Source organism: Musa acuminata, chromosome BXJ3-5 (genome assembly GCF_036884655.1).
Source record: "Musa acuminata AAA Group cultivar baxijiao chromosome BXJ3-5, Cavendish_Baxijiao_AAA, whole genome shotgun sequence".
Lineage (NCBI taxonomy): Eukaryota > Viridiplantae > Streptophyta > Magnoliopsida > Zingiberales > Musaceae > Musa > Musa acuminata.
In genome coordinates, this window is record NC_088353.1 from 42249040 (window position 1) to 42272268 (window position 23229).

Below are 23229 nucleotides of genomic sequence, written 5' to 3' on the forward strand. Positions count from 1 at the left end.
TATATTTACAGAAGGTCACAAGGTGAATCTTGCTCCCTTTGGTTATATATACGTCTGGCAAAATCTACTGGTTTTTAGGGATCTCCGAGCTGCCAAGATACATGAGAATCAATCTGACCATGGAGATCAGCCCAGCGTTCTCTCTACAGCAGTGTTTTCCAACACTGTTAAGACTCGAAAGGAGAATGTGTTGCAGAAGGTTTGATATGTGATGGGGAAAATATTTACTTCCAATACTGTGGAAGCACAATTAATGAGTGGAAAATGGTCCCCCATTAACAATTCAACAACTTGGAGATCGACTCAATATAAAATAAAAATGTTGGATAAATATTTCACCTATATCATAAAAATATTTTTCTAGATTAAACCTATAATCCATCGATCATAATAATCGATGTTAATTATTGTTAACGTAAAACTTTATTTTTCATCTCGGAACTAACAAAAGCAGAGAAATCTCGGATTCGGATCGTAGGTGGATTCGACCCGATAACGTAAGATCCGAATCCGACAAGTTGAGGAATCCAAAAAGTGGAGACATCAGATTTGTACGATCCAATAAGATTGATGAGATACATAAAGTCTTCCTCCTCCGTTGACGGCCTCAAACACCGAAGCCCCCTTCTCCGAGCTCCACCCGCCACGCCCGCCACCAACAAGGCCGGCGAGGCCATAGGCTCATGCTACACTGCAACCACATCTACGGCATGGCATACTTCTCCTTCACCAAGATCATCCCCTCCGAGAAGCCCATCACCCTCTTCCGCCGTGCAGCGAGATTTCACCTACATCGACGATGTCGTCGTCAAGGGTTGCCTCTGCGCCCTCAACACCGCCGAGAAGCGATGCCCTGCACAGCTGAGAGTATAAAACCCTGGCAACGCCTCGCTGGTGCCGGTGGCGAAGATGGCGGGCATCCTGGAGGACCTTTTGGGGCGGAAGGCAAAGAAGAACGTCGTCACGCTGCGCGCATGCAGAACGAGGCCGTGCCCTTCACCCACGCCAACGTCAGCCTGGCCGACAGTGACTTCGGGTATCGGCCGACGGCACGACCTCGCCACCGGGCCGAGGAAGTTCGTGAAGTGGTATTATACCTCGTTACTCGTTCGCCAGCACAATGAAAGCATAATATATCTTTTAGTATATGTTGATGATATTATTATCACAGGAAATGATCCTTTGAAGACTCAGGCATTTCTAAAGCACTTGGCCGATCGATTCTCCCATAAAGATTTAGGAACTTTAAGCTACTTTTTGGAAGTGGAAACAACATTTACACCTTCCTTCATGTCTCTTCCTATCACAAAGAAAGTATATTCAAGATTTATTATCAAAGACAAACATGCATGAAAGAGGTTACAACTCCTCTCTCTATCAATGAATCACTTAAATTATGTGATAGAAGTCCTACTACATATTCGACTTAATATCGATAAGTCCTTGGCTCCTTACAGTACTTAGCTCTCACCCGTCCAGTTATTTCATTTGCCGTCAATAAATTATCGCAATTCATGCATCGACCATCTACTACGCATTGGTCTGCGGTCAAACGAATTTTGCGGTATCTTAAAGGGACTCTTAATCATGACATTTTTCTTCGCAAAAATACTTCACTCCATCTTCATGCTTTTGCTGATGCTGATTGGGCAGGGAACTTTGATGATAGAACTTCTACGTCCGGATACATTGTTTTCCTTGGAGCTACTCCAATCAATTGGAGTTCAAAAAAACAAAAGACGGTTGCACGATCTACAATTGAAGCTGAATATCGTGCCATCACCATCGCCGCTGTTGAACTCAATTGAGTCACAAATCTGCTCAAGGAACTCAACGTCAACTCCACAGTTATTCCTACAATATATTGTGATAATATTGGAGCTACCTACTTATGTGCTAATCCAGTGTTCCATTCTCGCATGAAACACATAGCTATTGACTTCCACTTTGTGCGAGATCAAGTTGTTAGACATCAACTCCGTGTTTCTCATGTACATACAGCTGATGAAATCTCTAAGCAGTTGAGAAAAATCCTCCATGCTGAATGTGTATAACCTCTCTACTGAGTGTGTATAAATAGCTATCAAGAGCTCACTATCAAAATTAACTAGACAATTACATCTTATACATTTCATAGTTTCTTCTACAACTTCTATCTTTCTATATTCTTCGTTTAATTTTTATCAGAGAGTATTACAGCGTGAAGACTACCGAGAAAGTAGAGGAGGGTGTGTGTGTTCTTTCTTTTAATCACATATATATATATATATATATATATATCTTTTTATATGAGAGAGAGAGAAAGAGACTTGAGTAATGGGAAAAAGAGATAAGATAAAATCTAATCAATAAAATAGATAAAAAAAAATATTTTAATATAAAAAGATATATTTATTATCTTAAAAAATATTTTATTATCATATATTTTTATTATTATAAAATTTTATAAATTTTTTTATAAAAAAATATGTCGAGTAATATTTCAGACCTTTAATTTGATAGGTGAATTTAGGACATAGTCACTATCACATCAAATTGACTTAATATTTATTAATATTATAGATTTATTGTAAATCTTATACCAATTGTGACCCACTCCAAATATTTTATTGGCATTATTTGGATACACAAGAATCATGTGTTGTTTACCCCTTCCTATCGATTCATGTTGGATCAACTCAACAAAATGAGAGACCACATGGAAGTGCTTGATTTAACTGTGCTCAATTTATTCCACATGTTCTTCCCATTCTAACTTCATGTGAATCATGTGGTGTTCCCCATTCCATATCAAATTGAATGCCTCATGATGGATTTTGCTTTTATTTGTTAAAATAATACAAGAAATTAATCTCTATTATGGAAGATGTTGAAGGACTTGCATGTTCTCAAGCTAACCTAACAACAATAATAAATAATATTATAATTGGATATGATAACCCAAATCCAAAACCTATCAATAGATTCTGTCACTCACCCAAACTCAAATTAATTTGCGTGGCTTTGTGTCTGCAATTTCCCCTCCCTTCAAAAATGCAATTTTAATATAATTATTATTATTATTTTTTTGTGGACCAAATCTCCCTACAAATATCATGTGAAATAATAAATTTAATTTCCATTTTTTATTATATTTTATATTTATTTTCCTCTCTGGAGGCAGACACACACTACAAATACCCAACCCTCGACCCCTTCACACCCCTTCTCTTCGTGTCTTGGGGTTACATTGAAAGGGAACCGAAAGGAAGGGGAGCGCTCGATAGATCGGTAGAGCGAGCCACAGCAACGAGCAAAAGAGGAGCAAATTTGACATTATTAGGTTTCCAGATTACCGGAATCGAACAAAGCTCGAGTCTTCTCTTCCTTTTTCTTTCGTTTTCCCTTTTCAAGCATCTCCGGGAATCCTTTTTCTTCTTTGCCCCGGAAAAAAATCGATTTTGTTCACCCCCTCGCCGAACCCGTGCGCCTCCTATTTCTTGGCGTCCGCCGCCCCCAGGCTCCGGTTACCGGATCGAGACGGCCGAGGGTTTCGGTGCTGGGAACGAGATATTGGTTTGTGGAGCGTTCTGGAGTGTTCTGGGGACCGCATCTCCCCCTCTCCGGATCTTTCGGGCAACTCGGCCGGTGGCTCTGCTTGTTGGGACTCGCTCCCTACTGAGAAAAAGAGGCGTCTTTTCATCACCGATCCTGGCTTTTGAGTCCTAGGATTGATCACGGTCGAGGACTCGGAAGGGGGATGCACCTGGGAATTCTTCCCGAAGTTGCCTCCAAGGTCGTGTGTAGCCGCTTGAGGTGATTGGTTCTTCTTGAGATAGGCAGTGCTGGAGATAGAGTTCTTGGTTCTTTCTGTTGATCACGATTCGCTGGTCACTTAGCATTCTCGAGGTGCCATAAAAATGTGATTTTGCACATAATAAGAGGAGCAAAGGACTTAGGTTACAAGTTTATTTGGATACTCTAGGTTGGCTATTTGCTCGGTTAGAACATCTTTTTCCAGAGTTCCATTGCCGTGCGCTGAGTAGAGTTATATGGTTGTTTCAGCGTGTGGACATGGTTTATGGACAGGAGCATGGCTGGTGGCCCGATCACTGCAACAGCTGAACTGCAAATTAGGTCTTTCTTGCCAACAAAGGGTCACTGAGCAATGTCTCGCTGCTTCCCTTTTCCACCACCGGGATATGAAAAGAAGGTGAAGAATGAGGCAAGGAGCGGCCATGTAGATTCACCGGCAAAGGTGCTTATTCGATAAGTTCATCCAAGCATACTTGCTTTTACTAGCTTTTGTTTCCCTTCTTTCATTCCTTGCCAGGTACTAAGACATTTGCCCTGGTAATTGATGGTGGATGTTAAGGCAATTGGTGAATACATGTGGGCGTACTGTTTTCTATATAAGCTGATCATAGTCTTTATGGCCATAGATAGTGCACAAATTGCATTACAGTAGGGATGAGGGAGTGGTTATATTTCACTGCATAGTGTAAGATAGTATTTTATTTATTTGAGACAAAATCATATATAGGGCTATTATTTTTGTGTGGAAATAGGAAACTAATAAATTGTTTTAATATCTTCCGATCATCAAATAAAATATAGGGTCTTGTTCTCAGGGATTAAACAAAGAACACTACTGCATTTTTTAGTCAGTTAAATTGAGGTTCCTTATATTCTTTTTTATCTTCTAATTTTTCATCGCATCTAAAACTTGCCATTCTTGTTCAATGTAAAATATTAGGTGAAAATGATTTTTATTGACAGACTAGAAGATTCTACACGTCTAATTCTTGGACAGGACCCACCTCCCTTGGGAATTCATTAGTTTATGCTAAATAATTGTTGATAAATTGTTTGTCTAATTTTTTCATGACTTGGTGTTACACTTTGAGAAATTTTTTGACTTAAAAGATTATTTATTTTTTAGATATTTCCTTTTCATGCTGAAGTTTTAGAAGGAGAATTATGCTTTTCGTATAAGATGCTTCTAAAATTTTTGGACTTTTTTTTTTTTTTGGGTTCTTGCCAAAGTTCACTTTTGTTGCAGCACATGCAACAGTTATTGAAGTTGTGCATTTAATACTTTCTCATTTCTCTAGTTATTCTAACACTTCCCAGTTGTCTGATTCAAATCTCTTTCAGCAATTTTATTTAGATGTTGAAAAAACTAATTTCCTCTCCATATTTTTCTCAATTTTCACATTGCTTTGGTTGGTCTAAGATAATCTCCTTGTATCAGTTCCTTATATTTAGTGGAAATACTTGTATCATAAAGAGAAATCCAGTGTCTTTATTTTCTTGGTAATAGCATAATTTAGAAAGCAAAGCTGACCTGTTTTCTCATGTTTGGTCTAATGCTGATTCATTTATAAAATTTGTTGTGTTAACCTGAGCAACTGAAAGTGTATGATACAATAAGCCGACCATAATGATGGAGAATACTGGTTATAATGAACTGTAGAGCTGTCATTGCATCTTTATTTCAATTTTGTGGTTTACTGGAATGAAATTTATGTGATCTTGAATACCTTTTATGACTGTGAGATGACTTTATTTCTCGAGATATTCTTTTATCGTACTTGGGGAATATATTCATCAACTCAAGTGATGAGAGTTCCATAGTCTTCTCGGAGGTGATCTGATTTCTTATCCAGGTTAGTGAGAAGAGAGACCTCTAGCTTGTTATTTGTTGTATAGGTCAAGGGTCTGTGTTACATGTCCTTTCATGCTTGAGTCAATCGAGGGAGCTTTGTTCTTTTATACCTTGCTGTATGGATATTTTGTTAGCATTGCTTGCAACAACCTGAAGCTGAGTTCTTGAGTTTTAGGTATCTAGAAATAGGTTTAAGTTCAACTAGATGTGTATTATCTTAGGATTTGCAAAGATACATTGGCTTTCTTTTTATTTTGTCATTAGATTTGTAGTACTGTCCGAAGTTTTATCTTCAATCATGTTTGTAGCATTTGTCCTTGTAATGTCTGTTTAGTATTTGTAGTGCGCTTGAGAATATAGAAAAGTGATTTCAATTTTTTGTTTTGGCAAACCTTTTGTTACCTTGGATTATCATTTTCAGGAGAATCACAAAGAGAAGCATAAAAAGGAGAAGAGGCACAAAGATAAAAAAGAAGGTGAAAAAAGGAAGGACAAAGACCAAAGTAAAGATAGGCACAGAGAGAAGAAGGATAGAAAAGAAAAGCACAAGGACAAGAAAAAGGAGAAGAATAAGGACAATGGTGGAAACAGGATATCTGAAGATGGGAATGAGAAACAGACTCAGTTTGACAACAAAGACAGGCTTGAGGTCAGCTGGAAAACTGAAGAAGTTAAACCTTGTAAATTTGCTGACGAGTTGGACTATTGGATCAAAAATGAAGAAAAGGTCGCAACAACGAGAATGCTTGGTGATTTTGGTAGTTCGATCCAAAGAAGCTCTGATGTCTCAGGTGCTGAATCTGCAATGGTTATGGAAAGAGTTGCAAGCAATAAAAACATTGCTGGTTCCATGGATTCTTCTTCCAGGAGAATTAATGGGATGGAAAGGCAAACAGACAACTTCACCAGTTCAATTCGAAGTCATTCTGAGGTCTTTGGATTTGCAAATGCAGTGCAAAAGGAAAAAAATTTAAAGAACAAGTTGATCTCAAATGTCAGTCATCTTGGGCAAAGAGGAAATGATGGTAGGTTACAAGCAGTAGATAACTCTAGGGTTCCCATCCAACAAAGATCTGATGGTCCACACACTGCAACTGCAGTGGAAAAGGAGAACTGTAAACATAACAAAGTTGTCACAATTCCCAGCAGCAAAGTGCAAAGATTATTTAATGGAATGAACCGATCAAAAGAAAACCTCTCCCTTCTGGCACATGGAAAGATAGATGGCATTTGCCTTGTGAAGACAATAGAGAACAGGGGAGAGATAAAGAATGTTGTTACAAGCCACATTTTCATAGAGCAGAGAGAAGAGGATGGGATTGGCAGATCAATGAAGGATGCAGACAAAAGGATCAAGGGGAATGAGAAGAACAAGGACAGGGAAGCTTATGGTGGAAACGAAAAGAGACACAAGGACAAAGATCGGGATAAGAAGAAGAAGAAAAAGAAGAAAAAGGACAAGAACAAACTTGATGACAAAGAAAAAGAGCAGGCAAGAAATGGAGAGAAAGGTGGGCAAACACATAAAGAACGTGATGAAATAAAGAACAACATAGGTAAAAAGGATCAGATAGATAGTCCGAATCTAGAGCCAGTGGCTTCTCAGAGGGACAACAAAAAGAGTGACAATACTCGTGAAAATAGGAAGAGAAAGGAACTTGAGATGAATGGTTTTTCACATGGTGAGTAATCATTCTTAGCTACTGTAGTTAGTGGCCTTCTTTTGATTCTGCAAGAACAATTCAGTTCTGCTGTATTATAGATGTCATTTGCTTTGTTTATGGTTGTGTTACCACATTTGCTTTGTCATTACAGAGAATGATTCACAGCCGAACAAGTTCCAAAGAACAACTCCTTCCCCCCACCTTGTAGAAAATGGGAGAACAGTGGACTTATCCGATGTTGCTTGTTCCTCCATAAAGCCCGAGGCCATAAACAACATCGAGGTAAGAAAGCTCCCTTTAGATATCAAGGAACACACTGTAAATGGCACAAGAGTAGCTCATTCATCTCCAGATGGCTCAAGGCATCCTGCTGTTGTCGTCAATGCAAAGGTCCAAGTTTCTGTGAAGGCTCCTCACCCGGATTCCAAGTATCTTAGTGAAATATACTCTGTTCCCAAAATATATGATGTACCCAAGTATGATGATCAAGAGTGGCTATTGGGCAGCTGCAACTTCCAGTCAACCCAAAAGTCAAAGCTCTCAGCCGATGAGACTCCCCAAGTGTGGGCCGAGGCAGTGAGACTCGGGTCAGAGGATGTTCTTGCATTGCCCTATGTCATTCCATTCTGATACTGTCTGATTCATACCGAAGACATGGTAGCAGGATCCAGATACATCACTCATTCCTTCTTGCTGCCCTTCATTGCATCTGCCTTCCGCAGATAAGAATTCCAACTTGTTGGAGCAGTATCACAGACACCATTGATCCATGAGATAGCTCCCAGCTTGCGGGATCTGAGCAAATCAACACATGGTTAAGTTCCTACCTAAAATGAGCCTCTATGCTGCAATGTTTCAAGTCCACAAGATCGGAAGGGAGATCTTCCTACATGTTACATCTATGGATTGGATTACAATGACTGCCATCACAACAGGTGTTGCTGCTGCCCCACCACACAGTTTTGATTCATGTAAATCTATTCATAACATGAAATGTACAATAGAAGGACAAGAGAAGAACATTAAAGAGGCTGCTGTGGGCTGACTTTGTTTTGACTTGGGGGAAAGGTTTGATTGTTTAGCTACGACAGAAGCACCACTAATTTGGGATGCGTTTGTTTGGTTGCACAAGATGAAAGATAGGACATATCATTTACTCTGCATGGATGCTTGCTTAAACAGCAGGTATGTTCATGGTTGACCTTTGCTTATCGAAACCATTGCAGTCATTTGTTATATGAAGTAACATTTTGACAAAGTCTGTGTCATGGATATTTATTGTCCTCAAGATTTGATGATTCAGTAAATGATGTAACCATCTTGTCTCCTCTGTCTGTGTGTGGATTACCAGATGGCTGAGTGCGGCGTGGAGAGACTGTGGGCGACGATGGATATGTGATGGCAGCAGCGGACGTGGGAGGGATGGGCGCCTCACCCCACGACAGCTGTTCCTCTTCCAAGGGTGTGTTCTGATCATCATCTTCTTACTCTGTTTTCTGTAGTACCCACAGATGATGAGCATTCCTACGATGATTTCTTATCCAAATCAAATATATATTGTTGGGAAAATATCATGTCTAGATTGCTTGTCATTGAAGATAGATTACGTGTGCGTGGGTCGAACACGTAGCCGATTCGTGAGGCATGCAGAAGCCGAGCTCTGCAAGCCCATAGATGCTGCATGCGGTCATGGTGGTGGAGGTGTGGGTGTCGATAAGGTAGCAGCAGCGGCAAGCACTTGTGCCAGAAAGCGCAACCAAACAAAGGGAGGGCCACGTGAAGCGCGCAGGGCCGTCTTGAGACGCGGCACGCCGCTCGACCTTCCCCTGTTTTACGTGTCCCGCTTCAATCTCTCCCATCCCTCCCCCTCTCTCTTCCCCCCTAAGCCCCTATATATGTCTCTCTCTTCCCACCACCACCTTCGTCCCCATTGCCTTCCTTCCCTTGCCTTGTCTTCTCCCCATGGCTTCTCTCGATCGCTGTCTTCTCCTCCTCGTCCTCCTCTTCTCCGGCCTCATCGTCTCCACCTCCTCGGCCTACAGCGGGCGCATGGTCGGGGCCCGGACGGAGGTGCAGGACGTGGAGACCAACAAGGAGGTGCAGGACCTCGGCCTCTTCTCCGTCGACGAGTACAACCGCCGCCTCGCCCTCCGCGGCGCCCGCCTCCTCACCTTCTCCCGCGTGGCGGCCGCGCAGCGGCAGGTGGTGTCCGGGATCAAGTACTACCTCCAGGTGGTGGCCGCCGTGAAAGGTACCGGCGAGGAGGGACAGCAGCACCGAACCTTCGACGCCGTGGTCATCGTCAAGCCCTGGCTCAGCTCCCGGTCGCTCGTCTCCTTCGCCCCCCGCCGCCCGGCCCTCAACAGCCTAGATAACGTCGGCGACGCCCACCTTAATGTCCGATAGAGAACCCACCCACATGAAGAAGTAGCGTCAAATAAGAAGTGTGTGTCTTCTTTGGCTATTCCTATAGAAGATGAAGAGTGTGTTTAGAATAACGATGGCTTGTTGAAGCCAATCTTGAAATCGGCAATCCTTTTTGGTTTTCTTTTTCCCTTCTTTTTTCCTCTCTTGTAGCCAATCTTCGTTGGAATTATGTTCTGCATGAAACCATCCAATTGATCTTATCGGTCGAGAATTACTAATCTTAAAGCTCACAGAAATGAATCTGAAGCCGTCTTCTCCAAGAACTGCAACCATTACAGGGATTCAGGCACTGTGCCACCACCTCTACCCAAATCCGATCGCTACCGAGTCCACAGACCACATCGGATCGGACATGAGAGTGCGGTAACGCACATCATCTCGTCGATGCAGACGCTACGCTACGCTGCGGGTCGTCGAAGGTGAGGGGCTGGCGAACGTCGTCGTCGTCGTCGTGCAGCCGACGAAGAGGATCCCATCGCATCGCTTGCTGCTGCAGCACGCGAGCGCATGAACGAGGCTGACCGCTCCATTAGTCTCGCAGCTATCGGCACCAACCGCGGATGCTCCTCTAGGAAGAACTCCCGGAAGCACTTGGGGCATAGGTTGCGTATTCCGGGGGGCTCGACGACGCCGCAGCCGGCGACAGCGCAGACGTTCTCCTTCGAGGGCATCGTGGGACTTCGGGGAAGAAGAAGAGTCGCTTGTAGGGGAGAGAGAGAGTTGAGATTGGGGTGCTGCTATTTATGGGTTGGAAACTAATTCCAGTACTAAAAGATCTCTCTGTTTCCTAATTTGGACGCCTATTTTTGACTTGGATTAGGATTATATAGATCCTCCGCATCAAAGCGAATCTATCTTAGATATGATAATAGTGCGGTCATATATAATTTGACCTTTGCGCACAGTAATAGATCTAAAGATTGCTGTAAGAATCCCAATCAATATGATAAGACTCTGTTGTTGGGCTATCAAGATTGCATCAATGAGAGCTCAAAGCAACAGTTGAACAAAGCCGACAAGAAAAGCTCAAAATCGAATGGTATCAATCTTTGAGAAGCCCTAAGCAGATCTGTGTAGGCATCAACAAAATCTTAACCAAAAATACTTCATCACCAGAATTTCCACAGGCTGAAAGAAAGATATCAACCTTCAGAGATTCACAATTACAATCTGAAGCTGTATTTGATTCAGTGCATAATAAAGTCTGATCTGAGTCAGTGTATAACATCATCTCACCATGCATGTTTTGATGGCAAAGAACTTTATGATACTCAAACAACCAACTAAATTATTGGATCTTGAATGTAATATTTGAGATGAATATTTAGTGACTCTCATCACAGATTTTTATCACTTCATGCTGAAAATAATATTTATTTATTTAAACCGATTCGAAACCGAACTGAACCGTTCGTTCCGAGGGATGGAACCTGAACCGAACGACCCAATGTTGGTTCTAGTTCGGTTTGGAACCATAGAACCACTGACCGATTCCGGTTGCCGGTTCAAACGAAACTGCGGTCAGGGCTAGCAACCAGAAAGTAGTATTCATAAAGACCACAGAATGTAGACACAGAAATAAAACATGAAATAATTAGAAACAGAAATGTAAACACATTGCTTGCATGGTTATTATTCGACATACTCATACCAAAACCTGAACAAACAAATGTATCATCAAGTTTTTGACCGTATATTTGGGCTACAGAGTTATAGATATGGAGCACAATGGATCATATTAATTGGCATGCAGTCTCAGGACAATGCGACGAGAAAGAGATCAGATATGATGATGAAATGAACATGAAACTCATCAAATAGTTGTTTGCGTCAAGAATTCAACATCCAAAATGATACTAAGTTCGGTTTTGGCTGTCTATGAAAGGTGCAACCTAAATGTCTTGGAACGATATAGTAAATATGTAAAAGGGTTCTCACTTGGCAGTTCAACTATGTAATGATTCATCTGTCCAAGATAGCATAAAGATCGGAGAATATATCAATTGACTGTGTTCCGAAAAATAAACACAGCTTGCACAAAAGAAATTGAAAGCACCAATTTAGAAAGCTGAAGCAGGAAATCGAGAAAGAAAAGAGATTTTTTTTTTTTACATGGTCAAAACAACAAAATTAGAGTTCAGACAAGTTTCTATAATCATAAATACGACAAAAATTACATTGTAGGTCAAAGAAACTGTTGCTTTAAATTAGTTGTACATTTCACATCTTGAGAAACATGATATTGATGAGTGTGCTTCGATCCAAGTGACAAAAGAGTTCATAAATCGTCACAAAAAGTATAAATATATAAAATCATGATATACAAAAAATATGGTGTCCGAGTGAACTATATGTGTTATCTCACTCCCATTTTTGAGACTCTTAAAGAGACTATTCCATTATATAAAACCATGATGAATATCTGAAAAATCAACCATGATGAGTTCCAAATACGATACTTCAATTCCATGGAGGTCCTATGCTGTTGTTCTTGATCTAAGCCATTTAACACCCAAGAAAACATTGCCCGTGCAATTTTGGTGATTATAAAGAAGAGTGCAGTTGGAGACTCGATTACAAAAACTCAGATGGCAAGAATAAAAAATCTTACGAGGATGTAAATAGATTTTAGAATTTGCAAGGAAGACCCCCAGGCAATGTATAGAGACTTGATATCCATGGTGCTAAATGATATTCAGCTGAACATGGAATACGGACTCGATGTTATATCAAGTAGGTTTTTATTTTGGCACTGACCCAAGATCCAAACTCGAGACTCGTCATACTTGTCAAACACCAAGTTATAGCATGTATTTATGAAAAATAAGTCAAATAAACAAGATCGGCCAACGTACATTGCAAATATTTGTTTTCATGGTAAACAATAAAATTTTATTTTATTAAAAAAGAAAGAAAGCCTGATAGATCTTCTAAAAATATAGGTTAGCCTTCAGCCGAGTTCTATCTCGCCACACACTCAAGGAAGAATGTAAATGCTACATTTCGAGCTTCAATGACAACAATTGATACACCGAAGGCATAAATCTACCAAGAAGTACAAAAGTGAAGAAGTGAATATACTCTTTGACTGCAGAAACCTAAATAGCATCTCACTGTAAACTCATAGTTACCAAGCAGCTGAAACAACTTCACCAGAGAAAAGCAGCATTGATAAATCAAAAACGATATCAACATAATCGAAAGAATGTAAATGCTACATTTCAAGCTTCAACAACAACAATCGATACTCCAAAGGCATAAATCTACCAAGAAGTACAAAAGTGAAGAACTGAATATACTCATCTGACTGCGGAAACCTAAATAGCATCTATCTTGCCACACACTTGAGGAAGAATGTAAATGCTACATTTCAAGCTTCAACAACAACAATCGACACTCTGAAGGTACAAATCTACCAAGAAGTACAAAAGTGAAGAACTGAATATACTCTTCGACTGCGGAAACCTAAATAGCATCTCACTGTAAACTCAAAGTTATCAAGTAGTTGAAACAACTTCACCAGAAAAAAAGCAGCACTGATAAATCAACAGCAATTCCAACATAATCGAAAGTGCCTTAAAATACTCCAAACAAGTAAATTATGATCGAGTTTGTATTTTTCATCAAGCTGAATTCAATACAACTACCTTCTACAGTGTTAATTAGCTTCAGAATTATGATCCACAAAACAAGCATTAAATCAACATGACATCTGCCTAATGTCTTGGCATGCTACCGAAAGAACCACAATTAAGCATCAAACAACTAAGTGTTAGTGCATTAGCTCAGAGAAGAGGGATTCAAACCTTCCTGCTCTTGTTCAGTTCCTCCTCTCTCTTCCGCAGCTGCTCACGAAACCTTCTTCTTGGGAGGCCTCCCACGCCGCTTCTCGGTAGGCGTCACCGTCTCCGTCCCCCTTGCCACATTATTCTGCGATGGCACGCCCTGCTGCTGATCGAGCGGCTGCGTCTTCTTGGGGCGGCCGCGTCTCTTTTGGGGCGCCCCACCCGGTTTCGGTGTGGAAGCCGCGCTTCCCGGTGGGCGACCGGGCTTCCGCTTTAGGGCAGACGAAGCATCTTTTGTGGCCGCTTTGGGTGGCCGACCACGCTTCCGCGTTCCACCCGATTGGGCTGCGGCCACCGATGCTTTCGGCGGCCGACCCCGCTTCCGCGTTTCGCCGGATTGAGCTGACGCCAAAGATGCTTTTGATGGCCGACCTGGCTTCCGCTTCTGAAGAGCTGGGGAAGCCGTCGCTCCGCCTTTGGGAGGGCGGCCGGGCCTCCGTTTCGGGGTCGACACCGTGGCACCAGAACCCGACGCAGGAGCTGCCGCATTGACTTTAGGGGGCCGACCGCGCTTCCGCTTACCATCCACCGCCGCCGCTTCGGCGGTTTTGGGAGGGCGACCCCGTTTCCGCTTCTCGCCAGCTGCAGGGGACTCGGGGCCGGAGGCAGAGATCTTGTAGGACTTCTTGACCATGCGGAGGCCGCCCTGGCTCCTGAGGCGGCGGAGGTGGAGCTTGAGAAGGGCGGCATGCCTTCCAGGGAGGTCAGAGTAGGTGTCACGGATGAACTTGCCGATGGCTCTGGCGCTCGATCCGCGCTTCTCCTTCAGCGACTTGATGGCTCTCACTATCATCTGCTCAACATGAAGGAAAAGCAAACCAGATCGGCATCATCGCCACACACACACACACACACACAGACGAGTAGTAAAAGGAAGGACGGAAGAAAAGCGCATTCACCACCTCTTTGTATGGAGGGTGTTGCCTTTGGCGGCCGGCGGTGGCCGGCGGAGGAGTGGCGGAGGCGACTACCATTTGAACCGGAGATTTAACGGACAGGAGTGAAGCAGAAGAGGCGAGGCAGGCGAGAGATAGAGAGAGAGAGAGCGAGAGGTGGAAAGGTGGTGAGGTGCTTTACTATTTCAATGTCTTTTTTTGTCTCTTCCTCTGTATCTTTACAGCTAAAGAAACGAGTAAATTTATGGCGAGAGAATTTAGAGATAGATAGAGAGAGAATCCATCACATGGATCCATGAGCTGGAAACAAGATTTCTCCAAGGGTTTTCTTGGATTGCACAAGAGAGAGACTGGCTTCCATTGACCCAAACAAGATCTAACACTCCAATCCAAGGTCTAATATATCTCTCATAATTAAGAGAAAAAACCTAATTCAAATTCAAATATATATATATATATATATATATATATATATATATATATGACTATTGTTGTGACTGTAAATTTTTTGATGGAGAAAAAACAAAGATTATCACATAATTCAACTCTACAAAACTCACAGAGTTTAGTGGAGTTGGGATTGCATTAAGGAGTGTTTGTTGTTGTCTATCTCCCTTCCCCTTTCTTCTCTAAAGCATTTATTGTTGGAAAGGAAACAATGGTATTTGTCATTTTGCAGCTTTAATGGGTTAACTCTTCCATTATCCCCATCCTTATCCTTATTGATGTTATCTTGACCACCCAAAAAAATTATTTTTTTCTAAAAATATTATTTATATTATTTTTTTATAAAAATAAAACACAACACTTTTTGAATTTTAGTGAAAGGACTGAATCTCATGATTTCTTTTGTTTCTATAAATTATTATCATTAAAGTTGTATGGTTATTTTGCATAATATTACGATTCAACATATTAAAAAAATAAATTATGAGCTAACCTAAGAACACATATAGGTCGATTGGTACGATTAATTATAGATTATCTCTTATAATTAGATATCTTTTATATTTTGATTCGTATTCTATACTTACGAAATCAAAATATTAAGAATCTATAGAAGATTAAAAAGATAATTTTATAAGAATTTGTTAGAACAATCAGATCAAATATTTTTATTTTTATAAAAATAAAAAAATAATATAATTTTTGAAAGTAAATATTTGATAATTAATTATAGATGATAATATATAATTAACCGTTTGACAATAAGTTGATACGGTTGAATCAAAAACGTTGACACTGCTCAATCTCTATTACTCGACATGATATGGGAAACCCTAATTATGAGCATGTTTGAATGGAAACCGACGAATGGTCCAATGGAAAAGATGGAATGATAGCAGAAGCAATCTGAGTTAATGTGTCTGCTCACCCATCCGCTCCTCCATTGCCGTTTGGAAGGTTTTGTCTATCATTAACGTTGGAACACTCGACATGTGAGTGTGAAGCAGTTCGCAAGTGCTCTGACAGCAGACAAATGGCAGCGAGAGAGAGAGAGAGAGAGAGAGAGAGAGAGAGATTGATTGATTGGGACCATTGGCAGCAAGTGGAGCAGAGAAAGACTTCCCATCAAGTCATGCGCGAGGGCGTGAATGACATCGTCGGATTTAGTCCGTCCCAGAATCCATATATTCGATTTAAAATAAATAATTTTAATTTTATAAATTATAAATCGAATTGATTCTAAATCAATTTTAGTTTCAAAATTAAAATAAATCTTAATCTGATTTAATTCCGTCGTGTCTCTCTTATCATGTATATTCCAAAAAGATAAAATCATGCAAATATGTTTCCTCGCGAACATACGAATCGCACCAATGATCGACTGATCAAATTATCTCTTAGACGCAATATTTTTATTGGTCATTTCTTAAAGACTAAAGTGTTTTGAGATTAGCAATCATCCAAATTAGGAATCACAAACAAGAAAAAGAAAACCATGTACTATATATATACTAAGCTCATTGGTTTGTAGAGAATGAATACACAGCCCAAAAGCTCAAGAACTCTCAGCATCATCCTAAATCATTGATAGCAAACTAGCAGCATTCCACTACACTCTACTAAAAATCTGCTCCGAGACAAATAGATCACAAGAGTGAATTAGTTGACTCAGACTGACAATGGCTTTTGCACACCATTAGAAGTGGATTCACCATAGGGCCTTGTGGAGCCATCAGACTTCCTCTTGAGAACTACAATCCAGGTAGCAACCTCCAAGAACAAGGCGATGCCACCTAGAATGCAAATGGCAATGATGTATCCCGCTCTCCATTTATGATCGACGCCCAAGATGTCCAGGCCTTGGAAGACGTTGATGATGCCTAAGATAATGACTGTGTATCCCACCAAGTGATGGTAGATGTTCCAGTAGAATCTGTACTTGTGATCCTTGTTTGGCCTCAGAAATAGCGCAAACACCTGCGGAGTTAAACAATGAGGCCAATGCTGCACATTCATTCATCCGATGTTGCTGCATCAGATGTTAATCCAGACTAAATTTCAATCAGTGTTACCTGTAAGGTGGCAAGAGAGAAAAGGGCCATGCCGATGCTCCGGTGAGTCGTGTACTCGATTCCCTTAGATTTGCTACCAAGACTGAGGCCAGTAGCCCAGCCACCAACTCCAACACCGTAGCCAATAATCTGGCATGTTACATGAAGATAAAACCATGTAGGATCGGCAGACTCGAATGTTTTCAGGTATCTAGAGAAGATTGCACCAATTGGAAGCAGAATCCCCCAACTCACTGCATTCAGAACTCCATGTACCTGTGCAGAAGACAAACATTGAACATCCAGATGCAAGCACCAGTCTCTAAGCAAAGCTCAATTCCATCATCTAACACAGCTTTCGTGCTGTAGTTGCTCTATAGAACAAATCCTTTTCCAATTTAAGGTGGTATTCTAGTGTAATACAACTTTGCCAAGTGACAAGAATGCATATTTCCATCTCAATCAGTAATGTTTATATTAGGAAAATTGACAATCACTATCCCCAAATCTTATCAACATGGAATTCATAGAGGTGACAATGATCTGTATGTGACGATGACGGCAACTTCTCCAAAGAAAAAAGAGCATGGATCATCATAGTGCTCACTACTGTAGCTTATCATGTGTTCTTGAGACCTATCACTTATAGGACAATGCATATTATCATCGGCTGTCAAAAGCAAGATTTAAAGTATTTATACTCTTTGAGTATAAGTGGTAAAGTTCAAAGTATTTAACTATTGATTTTTTTTCCCCTTAAATCCTTCTCCACAAAAAAAAAAGGAATTAAAAATGAAATTTTTCTATGAAGTATTCTAAGTAAAAATTGATTGCAAATTAACCAATAATATCGACCAAAATTAATAAGGGGGAGGGGAGTCCCAAGCAAAGAGTTCTACTCACATTCTTGTTCCTGGAACTGGAAGCTTCGGAGCCGGAGACCGCCCCTTTGATGAGATCCAGCTTTCCCTTGGACTGTATATTCTCCTGCGCTATGGCGTGCTGCTGGGGGACCCCATCCGCCACCGACGATCCCACCTGCCACACCTGCTTCACCGCCGTGGTCCCCGCTGGCAGTTTCACCTTCCCGAAGACCCGCATCACCCCGCCGGAGTACTCTGCCGCCAGATCCGAGGTCTGGAAGTCGATCGCCCCCTCCGCGATGGACCCGTAGCCGGTAATGTTGTACGTCCGTACCCCCATCGACCCGTTGGGCTGGTGGAACGCGATCAGGGCCTGGGACCCGATCATGCCGTCGGCGGTAGGGTTGATCGCCCACGCCACCCAGCCCTCCGGCTTGGGCGGCGGCGCCACGAACGCCAGCGAGAGGGTGGCCGCCGTGGCGTCGAAGGACCAGTGGAGCGAGGAGGAGAGGTGGGGGAGGTCGCTGCAGGCGGCGTAGACGCGGTTCGAGGAGAAGGTCACGGATGAGCACGCGCCGGCGGCAGCGGCGGACGATGCTACTGCGAAGATGACCAGGAACGCGAGCTGAAACCGTGGAGCGTCCATGGCTCCGGGAAAGACCCTACGCTTCGTCTTCTTCTTCAGATGCTTCTCTCGTTCTCTCTGAGAAGGGCGAGTGGCGAGTGAGGCAAAGCTTCGAGCTCGCGCTTTATAAAGGGGGAAGTGAGAGGTTGGGGAGGCGCAATCGGGGAATCGTTATTCTCACCCAAAATTTTAGCAATCTGTACTCCACTGAAGGGGACACCGAGGGAGCGAATTGAGGCTTCGCCGCCACCCTATGGGCGTACACTTTATAATTAGTGTTACCAAAATAAAAAAAGTTAAAGGAAACGAAGACGGAAGTGACGGCACACCTACCGCCAGCGCATTCGTACCCACGACGGGACCCACCGAGTGCGTGTGTGCCCGACGCTTCCTGACGATACGATGAAAGCAGAGGGTACAGAGAGGAGAGACTTGGCGTGTGAACGCCGGGGGGACGTGGGAAGAGTTGGGCGCCGCGCGTCACGTCGTTCACATGTGATATGCTGGTGCGTCGGGTCGGTACGTTGACCGCTGAGGATTAAATAACAGAGATGCGAATGGAAGCAACAGCGGTGGGGGCGGTAAAGTTACCATATTCGCCTTGGTGATGAGGCCAGCGTGGCGTCCGCATGACGCTTCGAGAAGTGCTGGCCGTGCCAACGTACCGGCCGTCATAAACATTGTAACGGACGCTACGAAGACCGACATGTGGAACAAATTAGTAGCATGATTACAACTTCGTAACTTTGACATGTAATAAAAAGGTCGAACATATATATATAACTCAAAGTGTTCGTGGGACATATATCACCTCCAATCAATGTCATGCATTTGTATGGATAAAATGCAGTGGATATCATTAGCAGGTGGATCTTCCAAATAGGTTGCATTGCGTTCTTGCCAACTCATGGAGGTAAATTGTTGTATTATCTACGTCAAAAGGCATGTTTTGTGGAGCAACTTTGAAGTGTCGTCTTTGCATACAGAAAAAAGAAAACAATTTCAGCTTCGGAACAAAGGGATAAATGGGAATACTCAGTTGAATCCAAATTTTAATCCATAAACAAAAACCTCTTGTTTAGAGGTGTTCATTGTTTACCGAACATGATAGATCGAAGACAAAGTCACCAATCAAAGGCAAAACAGAATAGAAAGATGATGATGCGCTCAACGATTTGCCTTGGCGACACGCTCTATCTCGTCCTTCTTCTTAATAGCATAGCTGTTGAAAGCATGAGCAATAGGACAACGATAAGATAAATGCGCCAATAAAAGAATACTCGGGTTACAAGAGCAAAGGATAGAAGGTCTCACCTGTTGGAAGAACCCTTTGCGGCATTAATTAATTCATCAGCGAGGCATTCAGCGATTGTTTTGATGTTTCGGAAAGCGCTTTCACGAGCACCAGTTGTGAGAAGGTAAATCGCCTGGTTGACTCGCCTCAATGGTGAGATATCAACCGCCTGACGTCGGACCACACCAGCAGAACCGATTCGAGTCGCATCTTCTCTTGGACCACTGATATGAAAACAATAGCATAAGAAATACATCCATTTTTAAGAACGAACTGTATTTATCACATTCAAACTTGGGAGAAAAGCAGTTGAGAGACTAAGGCACACAAATTCTGAAAAATCATGATTGGAAGCCACTATTTAGTACATAATTCAATACTTTAACAGTAACTTGCATCACTAGAAAAAGATGCATTTCAAACTAGATACAAAAAGTGCAATTACCAGTTAATAACTGCATCCACAATAACTTGAATTGGGTTTGCATCAGTAAGCAAATGAATAATTTCCATTGTATGCTTAACAATGCAAACAGCCATAAGCTTCTTCCCATTGTTACGACCATGCATCATCAGTGAATTGGTTAGTCTTTCGATAATTGGGCACTAAGCCTTACGGAACCTCTTAACAGAGTACCTTCCTGCAGTATGTGGAAGATAAGTGGCATGCTTTGGAAGAGTCACGGCAATGTAGTCTGCAAGTGAGATATCACTGACCTGCATTTTGAGGAGAATAGGATTGATCCCAGTATCCACAGCATATGTACTAGGATAAGAACAAATTGACTGTTTTTGTCTTAACGCAACTAGTCAATAACGAATTAGAAATTTTAGCAGACAATATACCATAAACAAAATCATATTAATAGAGCACCCACTACGATATTTGACATATTGAAGTCTAAAGTTTCCCTGACCAAAGCATCATGCATAAACAAGGCAGGAGGACTATATCGATCATTCAAATTTTTTGAGTAAATGAACATCTCAAGAATACATCAAGATGCACTAGGTTGTTCTGCATTATGTAAGCAGACTGATACCAGTTCTATTCATCAAGGATCCTTGACAAATCCTCAAGCCAATATAAGATGACAAGAGTAATGAACACTTTGAACTCAAAGAAAAAGATATACTAAAGAGTCTACCAGCTCAATATCAATTAATAATTATAAAGGCATACCCAGTGCACGATATCCCGTCAATGCAAGATCCGGAGAGGATCAATGTACATAGTTATTGTACCAAGGCTCACCCTCTTGCCGATTAATAATTATGACATTCAATGATCAAATTTCCATAATATGCTGAAATATTATGGCAGTTTTACAGGAGCATAGACTTGATATTTCAACTGATGCTCTATTGAAATTGTCAAAATGTTTTCATCAGATCCAATAATCTTGTCATTTTTATCATCTCTGAATAGACAAACACAATGTTCGAATTGCAAGAACTACCTCTCGTTTGTATTACATAACATCAACAATGTTGCAAGTGCTCTAAAGGTTAATTCTTCTAATATCCATGCTGATAAAAATCACCTTCTACCAAGATTCATAAACTACAAGACCAAACAAAAAATAAAAAGCCTGAAACTTTGTTTTCAGCTGATGCACACATGAAGTTCTTCAAGCTCAAATCATCTCATTCAAAGTTGTTGCCAACACAATTAAGAAGACCAAATCCATATTAAATCTTAAACAAGATGCTAAAATTTTGACAACAACAAAACCTAATAATCATTCTTCATTATACATAGTTTATAGATTCAATACATTCTGTAAAAGATCATTAATCATATAGTAGATATTTCCAACAAAAACTTGACAAACAATAGCATAAAAAATTCATGTATTAGATATGGGGGTAACCAGCAGAAAGCACTAGATTATTCAGTTTTAGACTCTACTCTGAATGCCACAGCACTACTTCTCCTAATAAAAGGAAATGCAAGATCCAACCAAGATGTACATGATGGTCCAATGTCACTAAGCAGAAAGTACGACCCCTGGAAAGCCTAGTTTATTTTTATCTAAATTCTTAAATCTTCGTCAGACATACAATGCTTTCACGTTATCCAATCGATTCTCCATCGTCCTGTATTTGATTCGTTCAAACCATTATATAGTTGACCTATTTCAAACAATTTATCCTAGAAACAAATAAAGAACAATAAGAACCTCCTAACTGAGCCTCTCGAAGAGAAAATTCTATATACAAATATAGAGACATACAATAACCATAATCCATTCATAAATTAGAAGAAAAAGAAACAATAACCATTCATGAAACAAAGCAGATGTGACACAAAGGTGAAAGAAGACAAACCACATACAATACCGTTCCATCTCGCATGAAGCGTATCGATCACACGGTCGAAGGATCAAAGAACAACTACATTCGACAGAAGGGAACAGTTTACGAGCCAAAAGGACAAAGAACAGAACGGACCTCAACATCGTCGAAGGACCAGCGATTGAAGAGCTTAACATCCTGCTGGATCGCCATTGGAGCAGTGCGCGCAGGAATCCGAGCTCAAGATTCGAGCAATAACAGGGGAGGATCGACGGGGAGCGAAACCACGGCGGCCAAACCCTCGTGGCGACTGAAGCCAAAGAAGGAAGGGTGCCGTGGAGTTCTAGTTGCATCGAGACGAAGATCCACACGAAGCGGACGGTACAGATGAATCCACGTTACATACAAGACAAGCAAATCCAAATAAATACATAAAAGATTATATATATATATATATATATATATATATATTCCCTACAAATATAACATTTTATTATTTTTCTTAAATTTAAAATTAAAAAAAAGTATATAAGTATATTCTTGCAATGGATATATACTTAATTTTCATTTGAACGTTAGCTTAAAAAATACTAATTAAATACATTATTCTTATCTGATATTTGTTGATACGAAAATATTTTCTCTAATCCAAAGATCAACTTGTGATAGTCATGTCATCAGAAAATAACAAAAGCCACAATTGACTGTGCCACTATGTTAACAAAATTTCAATAGTTACATAAAATATTTTCTTAATCATCAAAAATTAAGAAAAAAAAATACGAGCTTAGATAATGAGATTAGATTTTTTTTCTTCATATTATATAACCATTGGTTAGTCTAACTTGAACATCAAAGAGATACGAGGTTGAAAATAGACTATCATATAAAAAAAAGATTTTAATATTTGAAAGAATATGTATATCTTATTATATTTTTTTTTATGATTTTTCAAGGATACATGTGTAAAAATCCCTCAAGTTAATGGATGCTGGGCTTTGGCCCAAATCACTATTCATTTCTTCAATTGGTTGATCGAACTATCAACAACTCAAATTATTTGCAAGAATATTTCTTTAATTATTCTTTTTTTGGAACGGATTTATTATATATATAGATTTATTCATATTTATATTTATATATATGGGAGAATTATTAAGGAAAACCTCATA

General features: G+C 40.8%; 4 protein-coding genes and 1 pseudogene across 6 annotated transcripts; 2 read left to right on the forward strand and 3 right to left on the reverse strand.

The window, feature by feature from the left end:
- Nucleotides 1–3199: 3199 nt before the first annotated feature.
- Nucleotides 3200–8891, forward strand: LOC135585336 (uncharacterized). Of its 3 annotated transcripts, none has more exons than XM_065152257.1 (5): nt 3200–3964; nt 4045–4237; nt 6069–7329; nt 7463–8496; nt 8663–8891. In XM_065152257.1, exons 2-4 carry the CDS (start codon nt 4148–4150, stop codon nt 7939–7941), a joined length of 1830 nt encoding a protein of 609 aa, XP_065008329.1. In that variant the 5' UTR covers nt 3200–3964; nt 4045–4147; the 3' UTR covers nt 7942–8496; nt 8663–8891. The 3 variants fall into 3 exon arrangements, with proteins under 3 accessions (XP_065008329.1, XP_065008330.1, XP_065008328.1); XM_065152258.1 differs by having other exon boundaries at nt 3200–3795; XM_065152256.1 differs by having other exon boundaries at nt 3200–4237.
- A 382-nt stretch (nt 8892–9273) lies between these two features.
- On the forward strand, nt 9274–9717 carry LOC135638443 (cysteine proteinase inhibitor 4-like). Its single transcript, XM_065151555.1, has one exon. It carries the CDS (start codon nt 9274–9276, stop codon nt 9715–9717), a length of 444 nt encoding a protein of 147 aa, XP_065007627.1.
- Nucleotides 9718–13310: 3593 nt separating this feature from the next.
- On the reverse strand, nt 13311–14673 carry LOC103986438 (HMG-Y-related protein A). Its single transcript, XM_009404457.3, has 2 exons — nt 14486–14673; nt 13311–14376 (listed from the first exon to the last, which is right to left on the reverse strand). Exons 1-2 carry the CDS (start codon nt 14555–14557, stop codon nt 13588–13590), a joined length of 861 nt encoding a protein of 286 aa, XP_009402732.2. The 5' UTR covers nt 14558–14673; the 3' UTR covers nt 13311–13587.
- A 1734-nt stretch (nt 14674–16407) lies between these two features.
- Nucleotides 16408–18575, reverse strand: LOC135638839 (cytochrome b561 and DOMON domain-containing protein At4g12980-like). Its single transcript, XM_065152309.1, has 3 exons — nt 17881–18575; nt 16999–17253; nt 16408–16903 (listed from the first exon to the last, which is right to left on the reverse strand). Exons 1-3 carry the CDS (start codon nt 18484–18486, stop codon nt 16595–16597), a joined length of 1170 nt encoding a protein of 389 aa, XP_065008381.1. The 5' UTR covers nt 18487–18575; the 3' UTR covers nt 16408–16594.
- A 914-nt stretch (nt 18576–19489) lies between these two features.
- On the reverse strand, nt 19490–22415 carry LOC103986435 (small ribosomal subunit protein uS7-like; annotated as a pseudogene).
- Between the last annotated feature and the right edge of the window lie 814 nt (nt 22416–23229).